The sequence below is a fragment of the Phoenix dactylifera genome, chromosome 14 (assembly GCF_051530095.1).
Source record: "Phoenix dactylifera cultivar Ajwa chromosome 14, Ajwa_hap1_PhDact_Kaust_v1.1, whole genome shotgun sequence".
Lineage (NCBI taxonomy): Eukaryota > Viridiplantae > Streptophyta > Magnoliopsida > Arecales > Arecaceae > Phoenix > Phoenix dactylifera.
The window spans coordinates 23,396,912-23,418,946 of record NC_143203.1 but is presented as its reverse complement, the minus strand read 5'-3'; the positions used below and the strand labels follow the sequence as shown (position 1 = coordinate 23,418,946).

At 38.0% G+C, this 22,035-nt stretch overlaps 2 protein-coding genes across 4 annotated transcripts; one reads left to right on the top strand and one right to left on the bottom strand.

Annotated features, from left to right (window-relative positions):
* The first annotated feature begins 773 nt into the window (after positions 1-773).
* On the top strand, positions 774-16,135 carry LOC103705019 (protein LEO1 homolog). Of its 2 annotated transcripts, none has more exons than XM_008788591.5 (12): positions 774-1,132; positions 5,878-6,233; positions 6,932-7,043; positions 7,939-8,124; positions 8,780-8,956; positions 11,316-11,447; positions 11,634-11,813; positions 12,565-12,696; positions 13,498-13,614; positions 13,716-13,964; positions 15,373-15,513; positions 15,858-16,135. In XM_008788591.5, exons 1-11 carry the CDS (start codon positions 1,007-1,009, stop codon positions 15,508-15,510), a joined length of 1,905 nt encoding a protein of 634 aa, XP_008786813.4. In that variant the 5' UTR covers positions 774-1,006; the 3' UTR covers positions 15,511-15,513; positions 15,858-16,135. The 2 variants fall into 2 exon arrangements, with proteins under 2 accessions (XP_008786813.4, XP_008786814.4); XM_008788592.5 differs by having other exon boundaries at positions 853-1,132; positions 15,373-15,528.
* A 1,688-nt stretch (positions 16,136-17,823) lies between these two features.
* On the bottom strand, positions 17,824-21,187 carry LOC103705020 (SNF1-related protein kinase regulatory subunit beta-1-like). 2 transcript variants are annotated; one of them, XM_088710458.2, is made up of 5 exons: positions 21,030-21,187; positions 20,779-20,940; positions 18,735-18,916; positions 18,433-18,595; positions 17,824-18,330 (listed from the first exon to the last, which is right to left on the bottom strand). In XM_088710458.2, exons 2-5 carry the CDS (start codon positions 20,938-20,940, stop codon positions 18,007-18,009), a joined length of 831 nt encoding a protein of 276 aa, XP_088566584.2. In that variant the 5' UTR covers positions 21,030-21,187; the 3' UTR covers positions 17,824-18,006. The 2 variants fall into 2 exon arrangements, with proteins under 2 accessions (XP_088566584.2, XP_089783293.1); XM_089927167.1 differs by having other exon boundaries at positions 20,779-21,077.
* Between the last annotated feature and the right edge of the window lie 848 nt (positions 21,188-22,035).

Genomic DNA, 22,035 nt, shown 5'->3' with positions numbered 1-22,035 from the left:
AAAGAAGGCCCCACCTATGGCTCAGGCCCTACTCGACCTTACCGGATCCTTCTTGGCCCTAGTATCCTCTAATGAGAGGTCGATATAATTGATAAAGGTTGTGATACACAATAAACATAGTCTTAGTATCACTTATCACAAACTCACGGCTCAAAAACTTAAGCTGCAGGGAGGAGAACCAGCCTAGGCCAATACACTAGCGTGACACCTTTTTTAGTCAACGTGGGATTATGACACTTATCTCTTCTCTCTTGTGGGCTTATGCCACCCGACATTACGTTGGCTTCCACTTATAAGATCCATTAATATCAAGTTTAGAGACTTTAAGAGATTGGATACTTCTGAAAATTCAGCATTGGCCTCAACACCAACGATAGTTGAGAGGGGGTCATTGATGTCCGGTGAGCCTATACTGGTAGAGAAATTGAGATAGTCAAGAATGAAATTGAATGTATTTACTCTTGGATGGAAGAACACTACGATGGATGGCGGTAGATGGGCTGATTTATTTTTTCTTTTTGTCGATGTGGCCGCTACTATGATATAAGTAAGAGATCATGGTGAAGATTATGCTACCAAGAACACTTATTTTGATACTATTTTTTTGGTAATTCTTGATACTAATTAAACAATTTCAAATCACTCGTGATGGAGCAAATGACGGCTGTTACTGTTATAACCATCACGGTGGTCATTATGGTTTTGGTGAGGGGCTCCGTTACGACGGAATAACGCCTTCATTAAAGTCACAATCCAAGTTCCAAGTTCGGGTCGGATTGGGAGGTGTCGGATACGGTTCCAACGGGGGTAAGCATACCCGCTCCGCCTGGGTCCCTAAATCCTGACGGGAGGAGCAAACCGTAATAAGGAAAATATCCGACTCCGGGGAAGCTGCGATTGTTGGCGGAAGCGAAGGTGGCCTAGAAACGAGACGAGAGAGAGGGAGAGAGAGAGAGGACGAGAAAGAGAGCGATCGAGAGGGCGGCGGATAGGAGGGAAGAGAGACATGGAGGAGGAGACGAGGAATCAAATGATGCAGAACCTCTTCGGCGATCAATCCGAAGAGGAGGAGGAGGCAGAGGAGGCTGATTCCGAGCACGAGGTCGCTGCCAACCACTCCGATTACCACTCGGTACGAAGCTGGAAAGTCTTATTGAATTTGATTGCTCCTTTTTTTTTCTTTTTTTTTTTGGGTTGGGGGGGGGGGGGGGGGGGGGCGTGTGGATTCCCTCGATTTCCTTCCGATGTTCGTCAAAGGATCTTTATTATAGTGTTTGAGGTAGGGTTTCAGGAAGTAGGGCGAATCTTGCTGTTAATTTTTGCAATGATGCCTTAATATCGATGTTTGCGGGGTTACTGATGTCAGTGCACCTAGATATGGATCTCTTGAACCTCTGTTTAAATCTTTAATGAAAAATTGAAACTAATTCCGTTGTTCCTGTGAAGTTAGAATTTTGGGCATTATATGATGCTGGATAGCAGAAAAATTGCAAAATATAGGTCTAGTTTTTTTTCTTCAATCAAATGATAACTATTTTGTTGTTCTTGTGCGTGAAGTCACAATTTCTAGGCATTATATCATGTACAGCAGCAGAAAAGTTGCAAAATTTAGGCGTAGGTTTTATTATTTTTTAATTAACGGAAAGCTAGTTTTGTTTTTTAAGAATGCAAGTCTGAAGAATTTTACAGAACTCAAACTTTTTGTGGAATTATGCGTGCATGCATATAAACTACATCATTCAAAAAAAGAAAAAAAAACATTTTTGGCCTTTGAAAAGGACAACATGTGTTTTCACTAAAGTCATTAAACTATTTAAGCATATATTAGCACATGGAGTAGGTGTCATGCCCCGAGATCAAAACTTTTTTTGAATTCTAGGGTATGACCAGGAGCGACCCAATATATTTGGAGGCCTAAAGCTATTTTGTCTTTGAGGCCTTCCCTGCAGTGGGCCGACCTAAGACGAACTCACAGGGGGCCTTTTTTTCTTTTCATTTTGTCTTTGAGGCATTTCCTGTGGTGGGCCTTCTTTGGGCCGGGGTCTTAGGCGACCGCCTCAGTTGCCTAAAGGTTGGGCCGGCCCTTGGTATGACCATCACAGTTGATTGAAACTAACAATAAAATTTTACCATCCTTAAAGAAATCATGTGTCAGAACAAGTTATAACCCATAACTCTTGGATTAAAATCCACATATAGATCGGAATATTGCCTTTCATGTAATACCATACCTTCAAAGATACAAACTGTGAGAATAGGCTCCAAAAAAGGCTGAAGCCGGCAAGCCCAGCCGACTTCAGCCTAGGGCCTCTGCTTATGCGTTATGAGCGTGGAGACGCCGTGGCAACTCCGCGGCCTCTTGAGTGGCCGCAGATTCCGCTCAACCACCGCGAGCATTGCGGCGGTGAGCGGGCTCGCGGCGGTTGAGCGGGCCACAACCATGCTGTATCACCTTATAAAAAAGAGAGAGAAGAAAGGGACTCCCGATCTCATCTCCTTCCTCACAGTGCCTCTTTCTCCTTCTTTCTCCAGGGATAGGGCTTCCTGTACCCTTAACTGGTGCCGCCGGAGAGAGTAGCCGCAGTCTCCCTCAAGATTAGGTAAACCCTAACCCGACTGTTATTACTGCAGTATAATACAAAGTAAAAGAAAAAGGTAGAGAGGAAGAAAAAGAGAGGAATAGGGAGGGAGAAACTACCTGGATCTCCGACTGTGGACTCGACATTGCACACGATCACTGCCGCAGCCGTTGACAGTCGGGAGGATTCTTCCTTCTCCCTCTCTGTTGCAACGGCTTCTGGAAGCCGAAGATGTGACTGCCGGTGGAGGGGTTCTCCTCCACCTCTGCTGCGACGGACCCGGAGAGCCGAAGCCTCGGCCATAGCCGCCATTGGTCTCGGCCAGGGCTGCGGCAGGGCTGAGGGTCTCTCCTCTTCTTCGGGTGACAGGGTCCAGGGACCTTGTTTCTCAGAAGGGGGGAACAAAAGAAGAGAGGAAGAGAAAGAATAGGAAGAAGAAGAAAAGAAGAAGAGAAAAAAAAGGGAGTCACCGCAGGTGCCGGCCGCAGGCCGCCAAAGTGGCCCCAGGCGCGGCCGCGGCTGCGGGTGCCACAGGCCCGGCCGCAGGCACCACGGGCGCCGTTGACTGGTCGGGGGCGCCGCCTGCCGCTGCCCGGTCCTCTCGAGCCCGATCTCCCTTCACGGGAGAAGAAAGAGGGAAGGAGAAAAAAGAAGAGGGGAAGCTTCAGAAAGGAAAAAGAGAAGAAAAAGAAGAAAAGCAAAGAAAAGAAAAAGAAAAAATAATTAGTAGTAATAATAATAATAAATATATAACTAAATAAATAGAGAATTAAGATAATAAATAAATATATTTAAATGAAATAAAATAACAATAAATAAATAAATAAAAATGGAAAATGATGAATGAGTGGTAAATAATCTGTCCTCTATGATGATGATAGGTACAGTAAATTTATCATCTGGGTCTAGGGATTCGTGAACGAATCAAAATAAGTAACCCTGGCACAATCTTATTGATTTCAAATCATTGTTTAATTGTAAGTACGAAATTATAAAATTGTATTTGATATGATGTATTTTCTCAAAATTAGGATCAAGCATATGATTGCATGTGATTCATGAATTTGATTAAATAGCATTCCTCCATGAATATATGATTTGGTATGAATTATGATTATGATAGATTGCATAGAAATAAGATTTGTGGCATGGTCATGAATTTTATAAATTACGATGCCATTTGTCATTTTCTAACCTATTTATGAAGGTATGATTTTTGAAAAAAAAAAGAATAATGATTTATGAACTCTCAGATAGCTATGCCCACCTCTAGAAATAGAGACCAGTCGACATCCTGAAGCTAGCATCCAACGAATACGGCCCTTTGCCAACGTGTTAAAGTTGGTAACGAATATGAATGAGTTATAAAACTCGTCGATTACGAATACGGCCGTCACGGGATTATAGTGACCATAGCAGCACATCCGTCTGAGAGCATGATTTATAAAATATGGATAGATGGCAACACTTTTATATGATGCATTATCGTGTTTATGAACTTGCATGGTTGGAGCATACATTGCTTTAAGACTTGTTTTGAGTATATCATCTATGAAATGCTTTATTTTGCTATAACGGTTATATTCTTCAGATGATGCACTGGCATGAGAAAAATTATGCTTGATCCAATAAGATAGTACATGGTTACTTACTGAGCCGCAAGCTCATATGCCTCTTTCTGTTTTTTTTTAATTTATTTCGGATAACTAAGACTGCTAGGCGCGGAGAAAGAGTAAATGAAAATAGAGTTGAAGCATAGTTACAGGGATTCTTAGAAGTATCTATGTTAATAAGTTTGGGTTGTAATATTGCAAACTCAAGTATTTGATTTAGATGCTTTGTACTTGCTTCTTTATGATTAGTAAATGAATTTGATCAGATTTTGTCTTTTTTTATGAAAGAAAATTGTTGTCATGGGCTTCGTGTTATTGTGGACAACAACCTACAGTAGCATGGCCGTGTCACGGCCCGGATCTAGGGAGCAAAAAATCATGTCCGGATCCGGGTCATGACACAAACAAAAAGCAAACTACTTTGTAGCTAGTCGCACTTCAACAATCACTAAATCCAAAAAGGACACTTTTAAAAATCAAGATCCACCTGGTCAAAAAGGTCCATTAAGCCCTCACTATCACTTAAAGATATTGCATGATAGATGGAATGAGCTACAAGCTTAGCAAACAACTTTGCCATGGTCAAATGAATTTAAGACCTTTAAACGAAACACATAATTAAATTATCACCAGAAAACTCAAATATAAATTCGCTGAAGTCATTTTGTAATGAAATCTCAAATCAAAGCTTTCAATATGGAGTAAGATACTGAAAAAGTTCAAAACACAAGTTTAAAATAGGGCTCACTAATTTACATAAGATCACAATCAAATAATTGTCCAAAAGTTCAAGCGAGTGTTCATTGAAACAACTAAGTAAAATGATAATTTCACATAGTTTCACATTTTCTTAAATGCTTATTTTTAATGCAACAAAGGCCACTTATATCCTCTATAGCTGAATGTGTCAGAGTCTACCTCCACTCTCCCCTTGGTGTGTTCTTCACTCAATCTCTTAAATTATATAATTTTCTCTCTAGTTGATTCTTAATATTATTTTTGAAGATTTTTTTTCATCCAATCCTTCTGCAAAAGTAGATATTAATGATGTTTGCCAAGTTTCTTTAGGAAATTCAGATATTGACTCTGACTAGGTACATGAATAAATCAAGTTTATTAACTTGAAACTAAAATAGAAAATATTTAGTCACAAACTTTTATGCATGAAATTTGTTGTTGAACATTTATTACTAAAACAAATCGCAATGATTCACATGCTTGTAAACTAAAGATTTAAGACACGTTGATGTGTGTCAATCATATTTCATCATAGAATACATGTGTGCATATATAGAGTGACAAGTTCGAGAAACTCAGTAACTTTGTACAATTAACTTTGATAAACTACATGTTGAAAAGGTTCAAAACAATCTATACGCACATACACATGATACTTCAAGAGGAAATTCTTGATGGCCAAATAAGTATGGGCTACTTTGTGTGGAAATATGATCATATGCTGTATCCTGTGCCAAGTGTATTCATTTGTATTTGGAGCTTGGTTACTTTTTCAGGTAATTATAATTTCACCAATGCTGAACTTGTTATGCTACCATTACATTTATGTACGGTTTCTACTATCTTTTCAACAGTTATGACATTTAGCACTATTTATGATTGATGTGGGTAAAGCCAGATTTCCTTTACATTTTCTCAATAGGCTCTTGTTATTGTTCTTTATTTAGGATGAAGCAGAAGGCGAGGCTGAGATCGATGGTGAAGGAGAAGGTGAAGGGGAAGGTGAAGTTGAGGGGCAAGGTGAAGTTGACGTGGAAAGCGAAGCTGAAGCCCATGATATAGATCTTGACCATGGAGAGAGTGAGGGAGAAAGGGTTCAGAGTTCCCCAGAAAGAGAAATTAGCGATCAAAGGATGGAGAGCGAGCCAAAAGATGCTGACAGTGAAGAAGAAGGCTATGGGCAAAGAGTAGTAACAAGCAGGAGGCGAGAAATAGTTGCTAGTGATTCAGAGGGATCTGAGGATAATCATTATGCTGACCGTGATAATGAAGATATGGAGGTTGATAATACAAGGAAACCAAGGTAAAATCATTTCTAGTTGTGCATTTCTCCTGGTACGTTCACATTTACATCTTTATACATGCATGCTTAGACTTAGTTGTGATTGAAAATGAAAAAAAAACTACATACTTGTCTGGACAATTTAATGGTCACTTTTATTGTCTCAAATTACCGACCACGTCTATAGAAGCATATGCTCCAGTCGGATTCAGCTGGAGTGACAAGTTTACAAATTGTATGCATGAACAAGGACAGCAGTTAGTATGGTCCAGTTTTGGTGGAAGTCCTGGCTTTGAATCTTACTAAGGTGCTCTATGAATTTTTGTTTATTTCAGATGGTGATGTTGGTGTACCCAATGCATATGCCATATGGTTGTTCTAGTTCCTTAGTTGGCTTTTGTCTCCAGTCCACATGGCTTTTAACCCACCCCACCTACACCCACAAACATACCAAACACACACAGACATACAAAAATGACCACCTGAAAGAAAAGGATAAAGATTTTTGATCTGTTCAGTTTTGCCATGTACGAGGAGAGCTTGGAGGTTCATGAATTATTTGCTTTAATATATTGCTAGGATGATATTATTAGCTAAAATCTTTTACACAAATTTGCTTGAAGAGTATATCTTTTTTTTTTTTACATTTCATTGTTGATTCCTTATTGAAACTTTGATCTTTAGAGTTAAAAGCATTTTCTTTCTTAATCCTACAACAGGTCAGTAGATGAGCAAAAAGATCATGAAGTTGTTCGTGATGTTTTTGGGGACTCTGATGAGGAAGAACCTGCTGAATATAGCGCTCAGAACGAAATTGAGCAACATTTACATGTGAGACTCAGAAATAAAGAGTACTTGTTGTGTTTCTCTCCGGAAAGGAATTCTGTTTTCTCATTTGCAGTTGATATGATGATCTTTATTTATATTTACTAGATGAAAATTGTTTGTTCTATAAGATTCTTCTTTAATCTATGTAACTACGCACAATGTGCTCCAATGTCAACATATAATATATTATTAGATTGCCAAACACAGGTTCCTAAAATGCCTAATTATCTGGCTTGTGTTTGCAGCTGTGCGTTTCCAGAAGATCCCCTGCAATTCAACTATTAACTTACAAAGGATTAAAACATTATAAATGTACCTGGTCGATAGAACTAGAAGAGTTAGAGTAGGATACAAGTATATTGCAGCTTGGTGGAAGGTAATAGTGGTACTAGAAAGGATACTTGGGTGGAAGCTGTAAGAAATGACTTGAAGGAAAATTTCTACTTGGAAGTCTTGGGATATAAGAAGCAATGCTTACATAAGATCCATCCAGATGACCTCAAATCGGATAAGAACTGTCAGATGCTTGTTGTTTAATGTATTTTTTGTTAGGCAAATAAAAGAATAAGGACATTGTACTATTTTTCCTGTGGAACCAGTAGGGTCAGATAGGTATTTATCTGTTAAAATAAGTTCATTATAGGGCTCAAGGTAGTTTAACTGAACTATTCACAATTGACTTCTTGAGAAAAAGCTCTAAAAATGAACTCGCCAGGGGATTTATTAAGTGCTTATGAATATCAATTTCTTTATATCATCTCTCAATGTTGTCCTTTTCTTCAAACTGGCATCCAACACTTTTTGTACTGATTTGATTTGCATGCAAATTTGTTTGCTTTTTTTTTTGGCTGAATTTTGTTTTCCCTAACAAAAAATTTCAATACTTTATCTTGCTCAGAGATCTCCTATGGAGGAAGAAGGGAGCTATGAGAAAGGTTTCAGACCAGAGGACATAGTGCCCGATGATGATGGCCAGTATGAGTCAGAAGATGAGAATCTTGAAAAGAAACCAAAGGAGAAACCTGTTGGTCCACCATTGGAATTGGATATTCCGCTGCGCCCTCCACCAGGTCATCCTGAAGGAGTGAGTCTTTGTTTTCTGGCTTCCTCTATGCATCATCTTCTTCAAGGTTTTGCAGTGTCTATACTGTGACTTAAGGGATCATTACTCCCTATTAAATCTATGGCGGAGGTGTTAATTTAACCTGAGCAAAAATTAATCATCCCTATTAGATAGACATGTAACATGTCTTAGTTTTTATGTATCGGTCCTTTCTTTGTCATTCATTAGTTTTTATGCATCTTAACAAGTCTCAAAGAAGTGTTTGTATGGTCATTTGGCAGTTCTGTGTGATTTTTCCTGTCTCGCCATTTGTCTCTTGCAAAGGCATAGATTCTTTATCATTCATTATTTAGTTTCTTTCTTTTAAGCTGACATCTTTATTCAAAACATGTTGTGAGAGGTATTATCTGTCCAGCCCCACATTTCTGATGCATGCAAAATAAATGGATGGCATTAATGAATTTGCAACTATTGCAATCTCATTTTGTACTTGAAATTTACTAAATTGTCATTCTGGAGAACCTAAAAGCACATCTGTTTCTTCATTCTATTCTAAAGGACTCCTTTGCTGCAGAACCTGTGGTCCAATCTGTTTTATGATATTGATGGTCCTTATCAAACCTTCTACCAACGAGTGGCAAAGATCTTGCCTTTAAGAAATATTCTTTTCTTGCAGATGAACATGATCAAGGTGTCAAACATCATGGGCATTGAACCAAAACCTTTTGATCCTAAGACATACATAGAAGAGGATGTGTTTGTCACAGATGAATCAGGAGCTAAGAAACGTATACGCCTAGAGGACAATATCGTGCGCTGGAGAGCTGTCAAGAATCGTGATGGCACGACCTCTGTAAGTGAAGGCCTACTGAATTACAATATATCATGTGCCACATGAATTTATGACAATTATCTTTTTTACTTATGTTAACTTCTCCTTTTGTTCCGCATAATGTTTTTGGTCAATGGATTTGGTTTTCTTTATGTCCTGGGTCTTTGACATCTGTATACATTATTTGGCTGAAAGGATGTGAAATATGATTTGATTGCTCAAAGGTTGCTTTATTATGTTATTGTGAAGGACGAGTTTCAGAAAAGTGGGTTTAACAATGTTTTTTTGGAGATTTAATGGCTTTTTTTGTTGGACAGTTGTTCAACAAGTTAATCATTTTTTAGGCTAATCTTTTCCTGTTTGTCCTTTGCTTTCTTCTTTATGGGGTGGCAAGTTGATCTATGTTCACTATTTAATTAGCAAATGTCACCACTTACATATTGTTAACTATTTAGCGAGGTATTGTGATAAAAATTATATTATGGATGGGTCAATTGGTATTATATAAAATGTAAGTTTTTGTAGAATTAACATTATCAGATTGTTCTGGACATTGGAAAAGTTAAAAGTTTGGGCTGGCTAGAATTTCAATGGATGAATGTGGTTGGCCTTACCCTGGGTTATTGCTTTGTGGAAAACTTAAAGCAGCATTTCTGAGAGCCGGTGGTGGACAAAGTTCAGGATGTATAAGCAAGAGTTCAGGATGTATAACTAAGGTCTAAGATTTTATTTTGGCAACTGAAATTGAAGTAAATCCTGGACGGACCTATAGTGCCTGTATAATGTTTCTGTCAATTCCTCTTTTTTTTCTTAATTTTTCTATTGACTATGACAAAAATCTGAGGTTGAAGACTTGGTTTGGCAAGCAAAAGGATTCAGGGGGATCTGGGTCCATCTTTCAAAAGACCTCTAGTAGATAAGGAGATTTTTCGTTTTGAACTTGTGGATCTGAATTTGTCTAGGAAAAAGCAGATCTGCAGAGTAGGTTTTCAAACTTCACGACGAATCTGCAGCAACACAACAATACAATTTATGAATGGTCTTGTACTTGGTAACCATCTAGTATAAGGCTTTGCTCATCGCTGGATGGGTGAATTTAGCCAAGGGCAATTGACAGAAAATTATCTGCCTAAAGTTGAGGCCATTTAGGTAATTGTATGGTGTTCATTGTTTTTTGGAGAAGGGAACTCAGGATCATCTATTCCCTACCTGCGGACTGGCTGCAAATTGGTGGATGACCCTCTCAGATTTTTTTCCCCTTTTTTATTTATTGTAAAATAGTTAATTCTAATGTTGTTGAGGAGCTCCTTGTTTGGAAGGTTAACCTAGTTGAGCTTTTAGGGGATGAGAATGTGATGACCTTTGTGTGGATCGAGGCCCAGAGAGAGAGAGAGAGAGAGAGAGAGAGAGAGAGAGAGAGAGAGTTGGGTAATTGTATAGCTACACATTTTACTTTATCTATGAGTTCAGTCTAATTCTGATTGTTTATGTGGCTGTTTTTGTTCTTTTTTTGTGTTTTTACTTATCAAATTCTTGGATGCTGATTTGATGACCGTGTGTATGTATTCCAACGACTAACCACCCCACCTCCCCCCCAAAAAATAAAATTCCGATTTTGGGTTCCTTGCATTTTTTGGTTAAGCTGAAGGTGTGATCTCACCTTTTTTATATTACTTTAGGTCCTTACGTGTTTGTTTGCTTGGTTGTATTAGCTGGTTTCCTTTGTTAGTAAAATTCATATAGTATGCTCCTTCAAGGAAAATGGTTTTGTATATACTTCTTCCATCTGTTCCTTATGTTTTGCATCCTGAGATAATTTGCAAGCTGGTTCGTGCTGCTTAGCTTGTACCGTGCCAGACCCATTTCCATTTGTGCCAATGAGTGGGGAGCGCTGGCACAACTCAACACATTTTGTGCCAATTCCAGGCTTTCATGGCACCAGCATGCATACTTATAACGTTTAGGGTGCATATAAACATTATTTGCTGTGTACGGATGACATTTATACTTATACCCAAGCAGTAGAATGTCAAGCTTGACTTACTTTTCACAGTTTGTCTTGTAGCAGACACATCTTTGGTGCAAGCTGCTTAATTGACTCCACTGACTGTAGATCCCTCAGAAGTCAATCCATTTTTTTTGCGGGGGAAGGGGGGGGGGGGGGGGGGGGTGGGGGACAGGTGCTAAATGTCACTTTAATGTTGTGGCTGAGCTGAATATATGCCTCATTTAGATATTATTCTGCTAATTGATTTGCAGACAGGGTTATATGGACAGATGCTATAATTCATGAATTACTTTCTAATTCAGATTAAATGCTCAACTGAATTCTCTATTGTTGTTTATGTGGCTAACATTTGTATGCATATCTTTGCTACAGTATGAAAGCAATGCACGTTTTGTAAGGTGGGAAGATGGAAGCTTACAGTTACTAATTGGGAATGAAGTTCTTGACATATCTGTGCATGAGGCAGATCATGATCAAACACACCTATTTCTTCGGCATGGAAAGGTGGTTCTTACGTCTTTTGCTTTGTGAGATAATTATGCTCTAAGCTTCAAGCATTTTATACCTTAACATGTAGATGATTGGTTGAAAACTGTAATTCTCATTCCATTGATAATTTGGATTTATTGGCAACAGTTGGTGACAATATGTTTGGTTAAATTAATTGCTTTGTCATCTGTGTTAATGCAGGGAATCTTGCAGTCTCAAGGAAGGCTTTTACGGAAGATGAGATTTATGCCATCTTCTTTATCATCAAAGTCTCACCGTTTACTGACTGCTCTTGTTGACTCACGTCATAAGAAGGTTTACAAAGTGAAAAATTGCATTACTGACATTGATCCAGAGAGAGAAAAAGAAGAGAAGGAAAGGGTAAGAGATGCTTGCATCCAGTCATTTCATGTTCAGCGTGGCCAAACTTGGCAAATAGTTCATCCAGATATTTGACCTGTTAGTTGGGGAACCACATTTTGGCAATTTAGTGTGTGCTAATGATGACCCCATGTGAATGAGTTGTTACCTCTTAGTTATTGGTACTGTAACGTGCTTTATCAATTTCTTAAGAAGTTGCCTTATCTATCCAATATTTACAACTGGACCTGTCCCACACCTGAACAGTTAGATCAGCTCAACACTATTTTCATCAATTTTGCTGTTAAAATTCAAATTATTTTAATACACTTGCAGATTGCTTTTGCTAGCTGCTTGAACTAGACAGCTCTTTGATCTTTCCATACTATATACTCTAGATGTAAGGTTTTGCATCTTTGATTCTCAAGCTTATTACATTAATCCAGTCACCACCATTTAACTGATTATTTGCAAGTCTTCATGTTTTCCTTTTTTTTGTAGTTTTATCCTCTTTGCTCAATGGTCAATTAGTAGCTTTTGGAGTGCCTGTAACTTGCATTTGCTAGAAAGTGAATTTGAGCTAATTGGGTTCCAACTTGTTGAAAACCATTTGATGCACTGGACCTTTTTCTCATCAAGTCATAAGCTAATATCCAAATATGAGCAAGCCTATGTGAATTTATTTTCATTTCTTAAATATATCTATTTGATAAATGCTCATCTTTTCAGATGTGCTACCACTTTATACTGAGGGGGTGAAAATCTCTTGCAGGTTGAAGGACAAACAATCAGAGCCAATGTACTACTTCAGAGGAAACGTGAAAAGGTGAACCGAAAGTACACACAAACTGTGAGCAGAGGACAACAGCTTTCGCCAGGGTTTTTGGAGGAGGCACTAGAGGAGGTCTACTTTTCATGATGCTTATTATATTGTTTGACATTTGACTAATTACTAAATAACAAAGTCTAGTGAAATAGTATGAAACTGTTTTAAGCTTCTTGACAAACTCATCGTTTGTACCCTTAGAAGATCGAAAAGATACATTTACATATATCTGAGTTGTGAATTACATCATAAAATTGTATTCTCTGATTTTGATTTCCTTTATTCATCATTTACAGCATATATATATACTAATTTGTATGATGTCCATATAATATAAAACGATCTTCTCAACTTTAAGAGGTACAATGTTCTACAAGTTTTTCACCAAAGAAGTGTTTTTGATAATACAATGTATTGTTTGACAATTCATTAAAATATTGTTAGCATGCTTATGTTATTGTTGGTTTCTTCTACTGTTTTTCATTCTTTAAATATTTGTTATCATATGTACCATGGTTTCTATTTCTTTCATCATTGCTGCTTGTGTTTTTGTTGTGTGCATTCATGTGCATGTTCTTGCTCAAATTATTGTCATCGTCATTGTAGAACTGGTGAAACTGAGATGCTTATAAGATTGTCAGATCACCTTCTCTCTTAGACTGGTTATGCGAGTTTATTAGATTATGTTGTATATTCATTCTCTTGCAATCATTTATAATTTAGTAGCTCCTTGGTTTCATAATGTTAATATTTTCTAACTGGTGCTCATTTCGTTTTGTGGCTTAAATATGTTGGGTGCCTGACACTTTGGTGTCAGAAATTTGCAGACGATAATGGAACCATTTTTTAATTACATGATCTCATCATTCTTGAGTTCAGGAAGATGAGCCTGAAGACTATTATAATTCTCGCCGGGCAGCTTCAGCTCGTAATCGTTTTGAGGAAGATATGGAAGCAGAAGCACAGGCTGAGAAGCGCATAATGAATGCAAAGAGAGTGAGTTTGCATTTGCTTTCCTTATTTTTCTACACATTTAATTTTCCAGTTTGTTGTTCATCTTCCTCAAGCATGTATGCTAATTTTGTATGGATTATCAGTCAAACATACTCAAAAGTGTCCCTCGCAAACCATCCTTGCTTGCTGCTCGTCTGGCAAGGCGCCGGGTAGAGGAATATTCGGAGAGTGACAGGGAGGAATCTGAATATGAAAGTGATGGTGAGGATATTGAGAGGTCACTGGCACATACAAGGGAAGATGAGCCAGACCATGAAGATGAATATGAGGAGGATGAGGCAGATGAAGAAGCTTTAGGTGCAAATTCTTCATCCAATGAAGATGAATATGAGGTAAGATATATGCCCTCCCTAATCTTGATTTACTGTTCTGTTGCTATCTCTGATGACTTTGGATCTATTTATGAAACAACCTACATACAATGCATGATCATGGATGCTTGTCAGAGTGTAACTTAATTGGACAAAAAGAGCTACTGCAAGATCACATTATTACGTATGATAAATTATGTGGGCAAGGATTTATTATATAGTTAGGAAGGTAAGTTGTAGGAAATGGATAAATTACAGTAAAATAGAATTTTACTAGCAGAGCATGAAGTGATGAAGCAGCATTTGATGGTTTATCATGTATTAAGATGGGCTCCGATTTAGGCCCAAAGTTCTGAAAAAAGCAAGTGGTCAAGAAAACTTGCATTGAAATCATGATTAAGAATTTGAGAAAGTTTTCTGAGAATAGATGGAACTGCATGGAATCAATATATTGATGGGACAAAGTTGGTTTATGCCTTTGGTAAAGCATTTAAAATTTTGAAACAAATTATATGAACTATTAATCATTTATCTTTTAATAGGTGCCATCTCTTCAATATCCAATATTTTCGGCAATAAATTTTTTATTCAATTTATTGTTTTTATTGCAATGGGTGTTCAGTTGCAGAGACCCACAAAACACAGACTCAATGCATCTATAATGTTTCTTTTTTGTCACATTATCTGATCATAACATATTAATTAAATTTTGTAACAAAATTTGGAGTTCAGACCTCTCAGTCCTAGAACTTTTTGTGACTCTGACATTAAAGTTGTGAATCATACTTATGATCATGCATTTAGGATAACATGGACAGAAGAAGTGTGGAAGGGCATGAAAAGCTTATGTTGACTCTGGATTTGGGTTTAATGACATTAGCAGCAAGAAAGTGTTTGGTTACTACTGCAGTTTACATTTGAGATTGTTTATTTTACTATATAACCCAAACTCCAGAGTGGAGCATTTGGGGTTCCGCACTTTGCTTTTCCATGGCCAAGTGCTACACTCTTCTTTCACTGAACTTGGCAGGAAGTTGGATGGGTATTTGGCAGCCACATGTTGACCAGTAACATGTTGGTGCTTTTAATTGAACTTAATTTTGACAATATTTTAGTGCTACTTGCCAAAGTATTAAATGCTTTTGCTTAACTAAAAGGTTACATATGAAATATCTCTAATCAAGTTATCACAAATTGTAAGTGGAGCGTCTCATTCCCATTCAAATTTTCAAATATTGGCCGTAACTGGTCCGTGTAGGCGAGCAATTTGCTGACAGGTCTAACTTGTGTAAAGTGTGTTTTGACTTGAAATGTTCCTTTGCAAAGCATTTATGCTAGTGGCCAGAATATGCATGGAATTCCAGCTGAGTGATCTCGTGGTTCATAACCTATTTTTGATGTTCTATTGTCAACCTTCTGCCTGCCACAGGAGCCAAGGAAAAAGATCAGGGAAACTGGAGGCAGCAGTCTGAAACGCAAGGAGATAGAATCAGATGGAGAGTCTCCACCAAGAAAGACAACAGTGCATCGTAGAAAGGCAGTTGTCTTTGACAGCGATGAAGAGTGACTGGTAAGAGAAGAACTGGTGAGCTGTATTTCTGATATCCTCCATGGCACAGAGCCTGCTATAGATAGACAGTACAGTGCAACAGCATACATTTAGGCAAAGAATCATACAATATGATTTAAAACTGACAGCTCTGCTAGTTTGCGGTAGCTTCCTAGTTAAATGATCATAATGTGCCCACATGCCTGTCCAATTACAGATCAGGCAAATAGACGTATATCCCATCCAAAATCAAACTGCACTTTGGACCACATCACCACCTGAGCTGGTTAATACAAGATGAGCTCTGGGAAAGTTCACCTCTGTTACAACTTGATGCATTTTTTTTGTGGTGTCATATTCTGCAGGATTTGACAATGGAGCTGCTAAATTGTAGCTGATCTAGGCTCTGGTGGGAGGACACCTCACATTATCCGAGATTACAACTCTATAGAGACTCGTTGCACAATGAAGTGTATATTTCACCTTCTGCACCATTTTTTCTTGGTCTTATTTTTAAGCTAGAAAGAGCTGGTCCTATTGTCACCTTGTGGAACTTGCGGGCTCTGAATCCATCCAACAGATGCAATGGTTGAATAATTTGTTTAAATTTTGTACTTATAAATACGATGATCATTGTATATTCTATGCCCAGTGTCAGATTCCAGCTGTCCTTATGATGTTCCTTGGTAGATTCATCAGATTGGGCCTGTATCTGGCTTCTTGTGAGGTGGAGCCCGGATTAAATGATGCTGTGCGGTGCGTGTGGGTCCAAATATTCTTGACTCCGGCATTCTTTTCTAAATAATGTGCAAATTGGAGGCCCATGCGGGCCCTTAGCCAGAGCACAACTAGGAAAAGAATGCCGGAGTCAAGATCATGGCATGTTGTCCTTATAGCAGGCACAACTAGGAACGCTTGCAAGAGAGAGAGAGAGAGAGAGAGAGAGAGAGAGAAGGGTTGCTGGATGAGGATCTTGTCGGAGTGGAGGGTTGTCGGGGTTGATGACCTAATAAGATATTTGCCTGATTTCCTTTATTATGCTTTTATTATGCTGAAGATGGTTTGGTCATTTTGTATGCACCTTAATAGTATCGTGGGTTAGACAGGGCTGAAAAAGGATTAGATACAATTGGGTATTGATATATCCGTATTTGTATCTATATTTTTCAACAGATATGGATATTAAATGAATATCAAAACTAATATCCATATTTTGCTCTAGATATGAATTGCATATCAAGCATATTCATATTTGTTATTCATATTTGTTATAAATAGATATAGATGTAGATCAGATATTAAATATATTTATATTTTTTATTCGAATATTGGTATTTTTTTTGGATATTAATCAAATTTGAACAAAATTTAATAATAAAACTAGCAATAAAGATATAATCATAAAGACAAAATTTAATTAAAAAATTATAATTTTAACAAGTATTTATAAATAATAAAAATTAATAAATTTATAAAGGAGGCATCGTTTAAGGTTGTTCGTCATCGAAGTAGACGAAATATATGGCATCTCGAAAATGTCTTACGGCTGTCGCCGATTGTAATCACCGAGCGGAAATTAGAAAGTAGAAAGTAGATGGAATTTTTAAAATTCTAGTTGCTTGAAGGCGGCGACGAGAAAAAAGGGACGAAACGAACGAACGATATATTTAAGCATTTCAGGCGTGGGTTGATTCAAAGGATTTTATTCAAATCGGATATTCTGTATTCGGATTACTGTCTCAAGTGACATCTATCTGATATTTGGATTCTTTTTAGTTTAAATTTTGTTAATCACTTAATTGGTTTTCTAATTTAATTTAACTTTTTTTTCACACTTGTTATACGGATATCCGGATCCAAATCCAAAAAAATAAAGTGCATCCATATCCGTATTCGCGAGATTTTGATTCAATCGGACCAAAAAACTAGTATCCGAATCAGATCCGAATCGAATACATAAACGAATACGATCAAATATAATCCGACTCGCTTTCAACCTTAAGGCTAGATAAAGAGGAAGATTGGATTGGCTCAAATTAAATGTTAAGCATTCCAAAAGCTATGTCCATTCACCCCATCTAAGCTTTTGGAATGCAATAGCAATTAGCAGTTAACGAGGACTATTAGCATTCCTCTAGCTCAGTCTGCCACTAATCATTACAGACCCGCAGAGGTGCAACAAGGCCCAATTCCATATCAAAAATGGTGACTAGCAAGAGTTTGGAGTGATTTACCTGCACAATTAAACAAGCAGTTTTGTGCGGATCCAACATGAACTTGTCATGTCAGAAAGTTCATAGTAACTGAGAATTCTGTGTGGTCGATGCCAGGTGATAAAAAAGCTCAAAGAGTATAACATAATCCTGAGACAAAGTAATTATAAAAGGAGAGAATTCACAGCACCAGTGCACAAGCACCTTAAAACCTACAGCAACTGCAGCACCCTTATGTATATACAGAGGGGAGGGTGGCAGCTGTTTCTGTCCCCTTCTCAAACTTCTGCAGTAGATGTTTCTACTGCTGCTGCCTTCTCATAGGTTTGTAGAGGACGACAGTCACATACTTCGACTGAAACCTGTGGGTCAGGCCAAGGGCAACCAGCGACTGCAAGGCCCATCCTTTCTCGATGAAGAGGTGGTTCAGGAGAGCATGCTGGGGCTTTTTTGAAGAATCCTCATTGTTCTGGGGGCCAAGGACTGTAACATGCGCCTGGGGTGGAAGAGCTGGTGGCTCTTTCGCAAAGTCCTCATCCACAAGAAATGGCCGGCCATAGCTGGAGTCTGGTGATAGCGGTGCCTCGGATTCAGAAACACTTTCCAGATTTTCTGGAACATAATCCTGGAATGAGGGGGAAAAATGTTGATAAGATGATGATAAGTTTAGCAAGATGTTCATCCTTGATCATAAGAGCATATGGAAAAGAATAAGACTGATACTGACATTGACGTCAAGAAGATTAACAGTTTGTCCCATGTCATCAGAGAAGCAAGGAAGATCAGGCATATGCCTACATTCACCATCAACAATGAACTTGTACTGGTAGATCCCAGATGGAAGGACCAACAGGATGGTGTGATCCTTGCCCGACCTCTGTAGTACCTTCCTGAAAAACTCACACGTAAAATACAGTTGGTCTTTAAAATTTCTATTCTTTCTGATTATCACAACCCAGATTACTCCGGAAAACTGAATGGAAAGTTACCATGATGAGCACAGAATGTTACTTATCTAACAGCATTTACCTTGAACTCCAGTTATCCCATGACCCTTCCACAGCAACATCGTCTCCTCCGTTGTTCCATGTAATCAGCGTGGGAATTCCCTTCTCAAGGGGAGCATCGAAATGCCCATGCGAAGAGTTCATCCTCGTATAATTTAAAGCAGGAGGGACCTCAGCACCTCTCTGCAGTGGAGCTATTGGAATCTGAAACATAAGAGTACTGCCTATTAATTTGTTTCAGAAGAATGGCTATCACTAGTTAAATAAGCTCCAAGTAGTTGGAGCTGACAATTGAAAAGGCAGCTCCAAATATGGTAGGCCCACATTGACTGCCATCTATTCCATGAATTCTTTTTCCCATCTGATAGAGATTTGTTTTTTATTTTCTTCTATCACATAATAAGTATCCATCATAATCTACGGGTCATGAAACCTAACTAGCATGACACTAGGCAAATAGGGTGAGCCATGGATAATAGTTATTGGACTAACAAAAGCTGGTGTCTTTTCTTAAAAAATTTCAGGCGAAGTGAATAGAAAAAAAATAATGATAAAAGTTTTTTTTCATAGACTTCTTTTACTCTTGTTTTTCTTCTTCAAAAGTGTATTGCAATCATGGCCAATTGAGAATTTACAATGCACTGAAGATACATATCTGCTTATCATAACAAGAAATATATGTAACTCTGTATACAATAAAGTCTCCCAATTTTATGTTTGGAGTTTAATTTTAGCATCGTAAAGAGAAATTAATCCTCATAGCAAGATAAAACATTTATTCAAAAAGAAAGAAAGAAATCCCAACAGTCAGTTTCAATAAGTCAATATTTGACCAATAGGTTACCAATTTCATTATCATTATTCAGGACATAACTCTTTCCAGACAGTCATTTTCTTTGTTTTTAAGTCCCCAAATGATCTCCTCGTTTTCTTTGTTTTTAATGGCCCAAATGATCTGTCTTGCTTATATACGAGAACATTAGATCTGAATTCACTAAATGCTGCCTCAAAAGTAAGCAAAATCATTAGATCTGAAAACATACATGCTTTGAATGAATTAAGTCTAAATCTAATAAAAATCTTGAGATAGAAAAGACATAACCACATATAAGCTCTCACAAATGCAAAGTTAATTATCAATACCTAATGCATTGCTGATTTATGTCAATAACAAAACCAATTTATCAAATTAATCTCCTCCTTAAGCTAACAATCGTTAAGGGATTCATTATATGGTGCCAGATCACATTAACATGCCATGAACTGAAGTAGTTTGTCCAGTGGCTATCTTGTTCTAGCTTCTTGCATGCAATCTCTTTTACCTTTAAATCTTAATTTTGTTAATGGATCATGGTTATCTTCTAATTCTTTCCATCCGGTATTCATATTAAAGGATTATGTATGACATCCTCGCTGCTTTTTTTTTATTAAATGGTTATCTTCTAATACCTTCTGGCTGGCTATTTTGGGTGAGGTTTTGGATTGTTTCAAATGGTATTAGAGCGGACCCAGCCCATAACCTATGTGGACTAGAAGATACTGCAGCATAAATCCATTGGGGCTGACCACGAGCCGATCTTGATATTTGTGATTAAATTTGAATAGATTTGAACCCTTAGCCTGACAAGGACTAGAAGATACTGCATCGGAAAAGTGTGTGGGGAAGTATGTGATAACCCGTGCATGCATGTGTTTAGTCCTACATTGGTTATTCGCTAAGTAGATCTTAGATAATTATACAGGATCAAGAAATTCAAATAATACCTTCCGACTAGCACTTTTGGGTGAGGTCCTTGGTTGTTGCATGTATAACCAACAATTTAAACAAAATCTTACCAAACTAACTCTTGTTACACCAAAAACGATATCAAATCAAACATAAAAGGAAAGGGAAACGAGTAAATCACAAACATACAAACAAATACAATCAAGCAACTCACATCAGATTATGAACAAAAAAGGAAAAAAAACGCAGCATTTTGATAACAATAAACCAAAAACAATTAAAAAGATCCAACAAAAATCATCAAAAAAAGGCAAGCTAGATGGAGAGACAAATCAAAGACCTGGGGAGCGAACATGATCGGCGACCGGGACTGGCGGGGGCTCACCGGCGGCGTGCTCCCCATGTCGCCCACCAGGTGGTAGTTCGCCGGATCCCCACCGTCCGATCTCGCCGACGGCTCGCCGGGCCCGTTCTCTCCCTCCTTGCCGCTCGCGTTACCCATCTCCGTTCCCCAATAGGACCACCAAAAAGAACAAATTTAAAAAAAAAAAAATGACTAAGAGAATGCCACCGGTGATCGTACTTATTTACCCGAAAAGCCACTCCGGCGAGAGCCTGGAAGAAAGCAAGGGGAAGAGAAGGAGGGGCTTGTGAAAATGCCGCCGGAGATGTGGAATTTACGGCGACTGCCACTGAACGGCGCCAGAGAGGGAGAGGAGAAGGGAGGAGAGGAGGTAATGGCTTTTCTAAAGAGGAGAAGAAACGGAAGGTGATGACGTGGCGAGAGAGACACGTGTTTGACCAAAACATATTGGATGTGGTGGGCCCCACGGATATGAGAGGTTCGCACGCTTAGAGGCTTGCGGGGACATGCCAGGCGGACCAGGGCTGCGTGGTAACGCTATTATGTGACCAAACTACCCCTATGAATCCTCGGGCAACGGCTTTTTGTGGTAAGATTTGGAAGGACAAAAGTGGGCATGAGGATTTGGAGGTATTACTTGCAAAGACACCTGAATTTCTACATTTATTTTAAATTTTTAATGCATAATTAAAAAATATTAACTTTTGTAATTTTGGAGGAGGGGATGAGCAGACTATCTACTTTAATCATCAACTAATTATGTCATGTGGATCGGCTATGCTGAACAGAACAAAATGTTCTACCATATTATCTTGGTCGATCATACACCATTTTGCAACACACAAATAGCGAATGGTTAGAACTAGATTTTTTCGATTTGTATTTGAACATGAGAATATCTGATTCTCTATCTGCTTCTCTCTTTGTACAAGACTGATTGCAATTATATAGATTTATGGTTAGTTAATATTTGATTAATATGGACAAAATGCATGCACTTATTTTTTTCAAACATGATTATATAAATTGTGAGATTGATACTTCATAGACTTTGAAGTCTGAGAGACCACCAAAGTATACCAAAATTTTAATGGTTTTATTTTGTTTTTCTGGTGCATGATGGTTTTGCTTTCACTCTGTCCAGTTTCCAAGTCATTGTTTCAAGACATGATTCTTACCTTGATATTATTGATTTAAAATTAGTAGGTTTCATGACCTACTATATAGAATTCA

Excerpts from the sequence above, each read along its gene's own strand:
- LOC103705020 (XM_088710458.2), bottom strand. The coding sequence starts at position 20,940 with ATGGGTAACGCGAGCGGCAAGGAGGGAGAGAACGGGCCCGGCGAGCCG. Across the intron at positions 18,596-18,734 it reads TGGGATAACTGGAGTTCAAG|GAAGGTACTACAGAGGTCGG; the intron begins GTAAATGCTGTT and ends TGAGTTTTTCAG. Across the intron at positions 18,331-18,432 it reads TTAATCTTCTTGACGTCAAT|GATTATGTTCCAGAAAATCT; the intron begins GTCAGTATCAGT and ends CCCTCATTCCAG.
- LOC103705019 (XM_008788591.5), top strand. The coding sequence starts at position 1,007 with ATGGAGGAGGAGACGAGGAATCAAATGATGCAGAACCTCTTCGGCGAT. Across the intron at positions 6,234-6,931 it reads GATAATACAAGGAAACCAAG|GTCAGTAGATGAGCAAAAAG; the intron begins GTAAAATCATTT and ends ATCCTACAACAG. Across the intron at positions 13,615-13,715 it reads GCATAATGAATGCAAAGAGA|TCAAACATACTCAAAAGTGT; the intron begins GTGAGTTTGCAT and ends ATGGATTATCAG.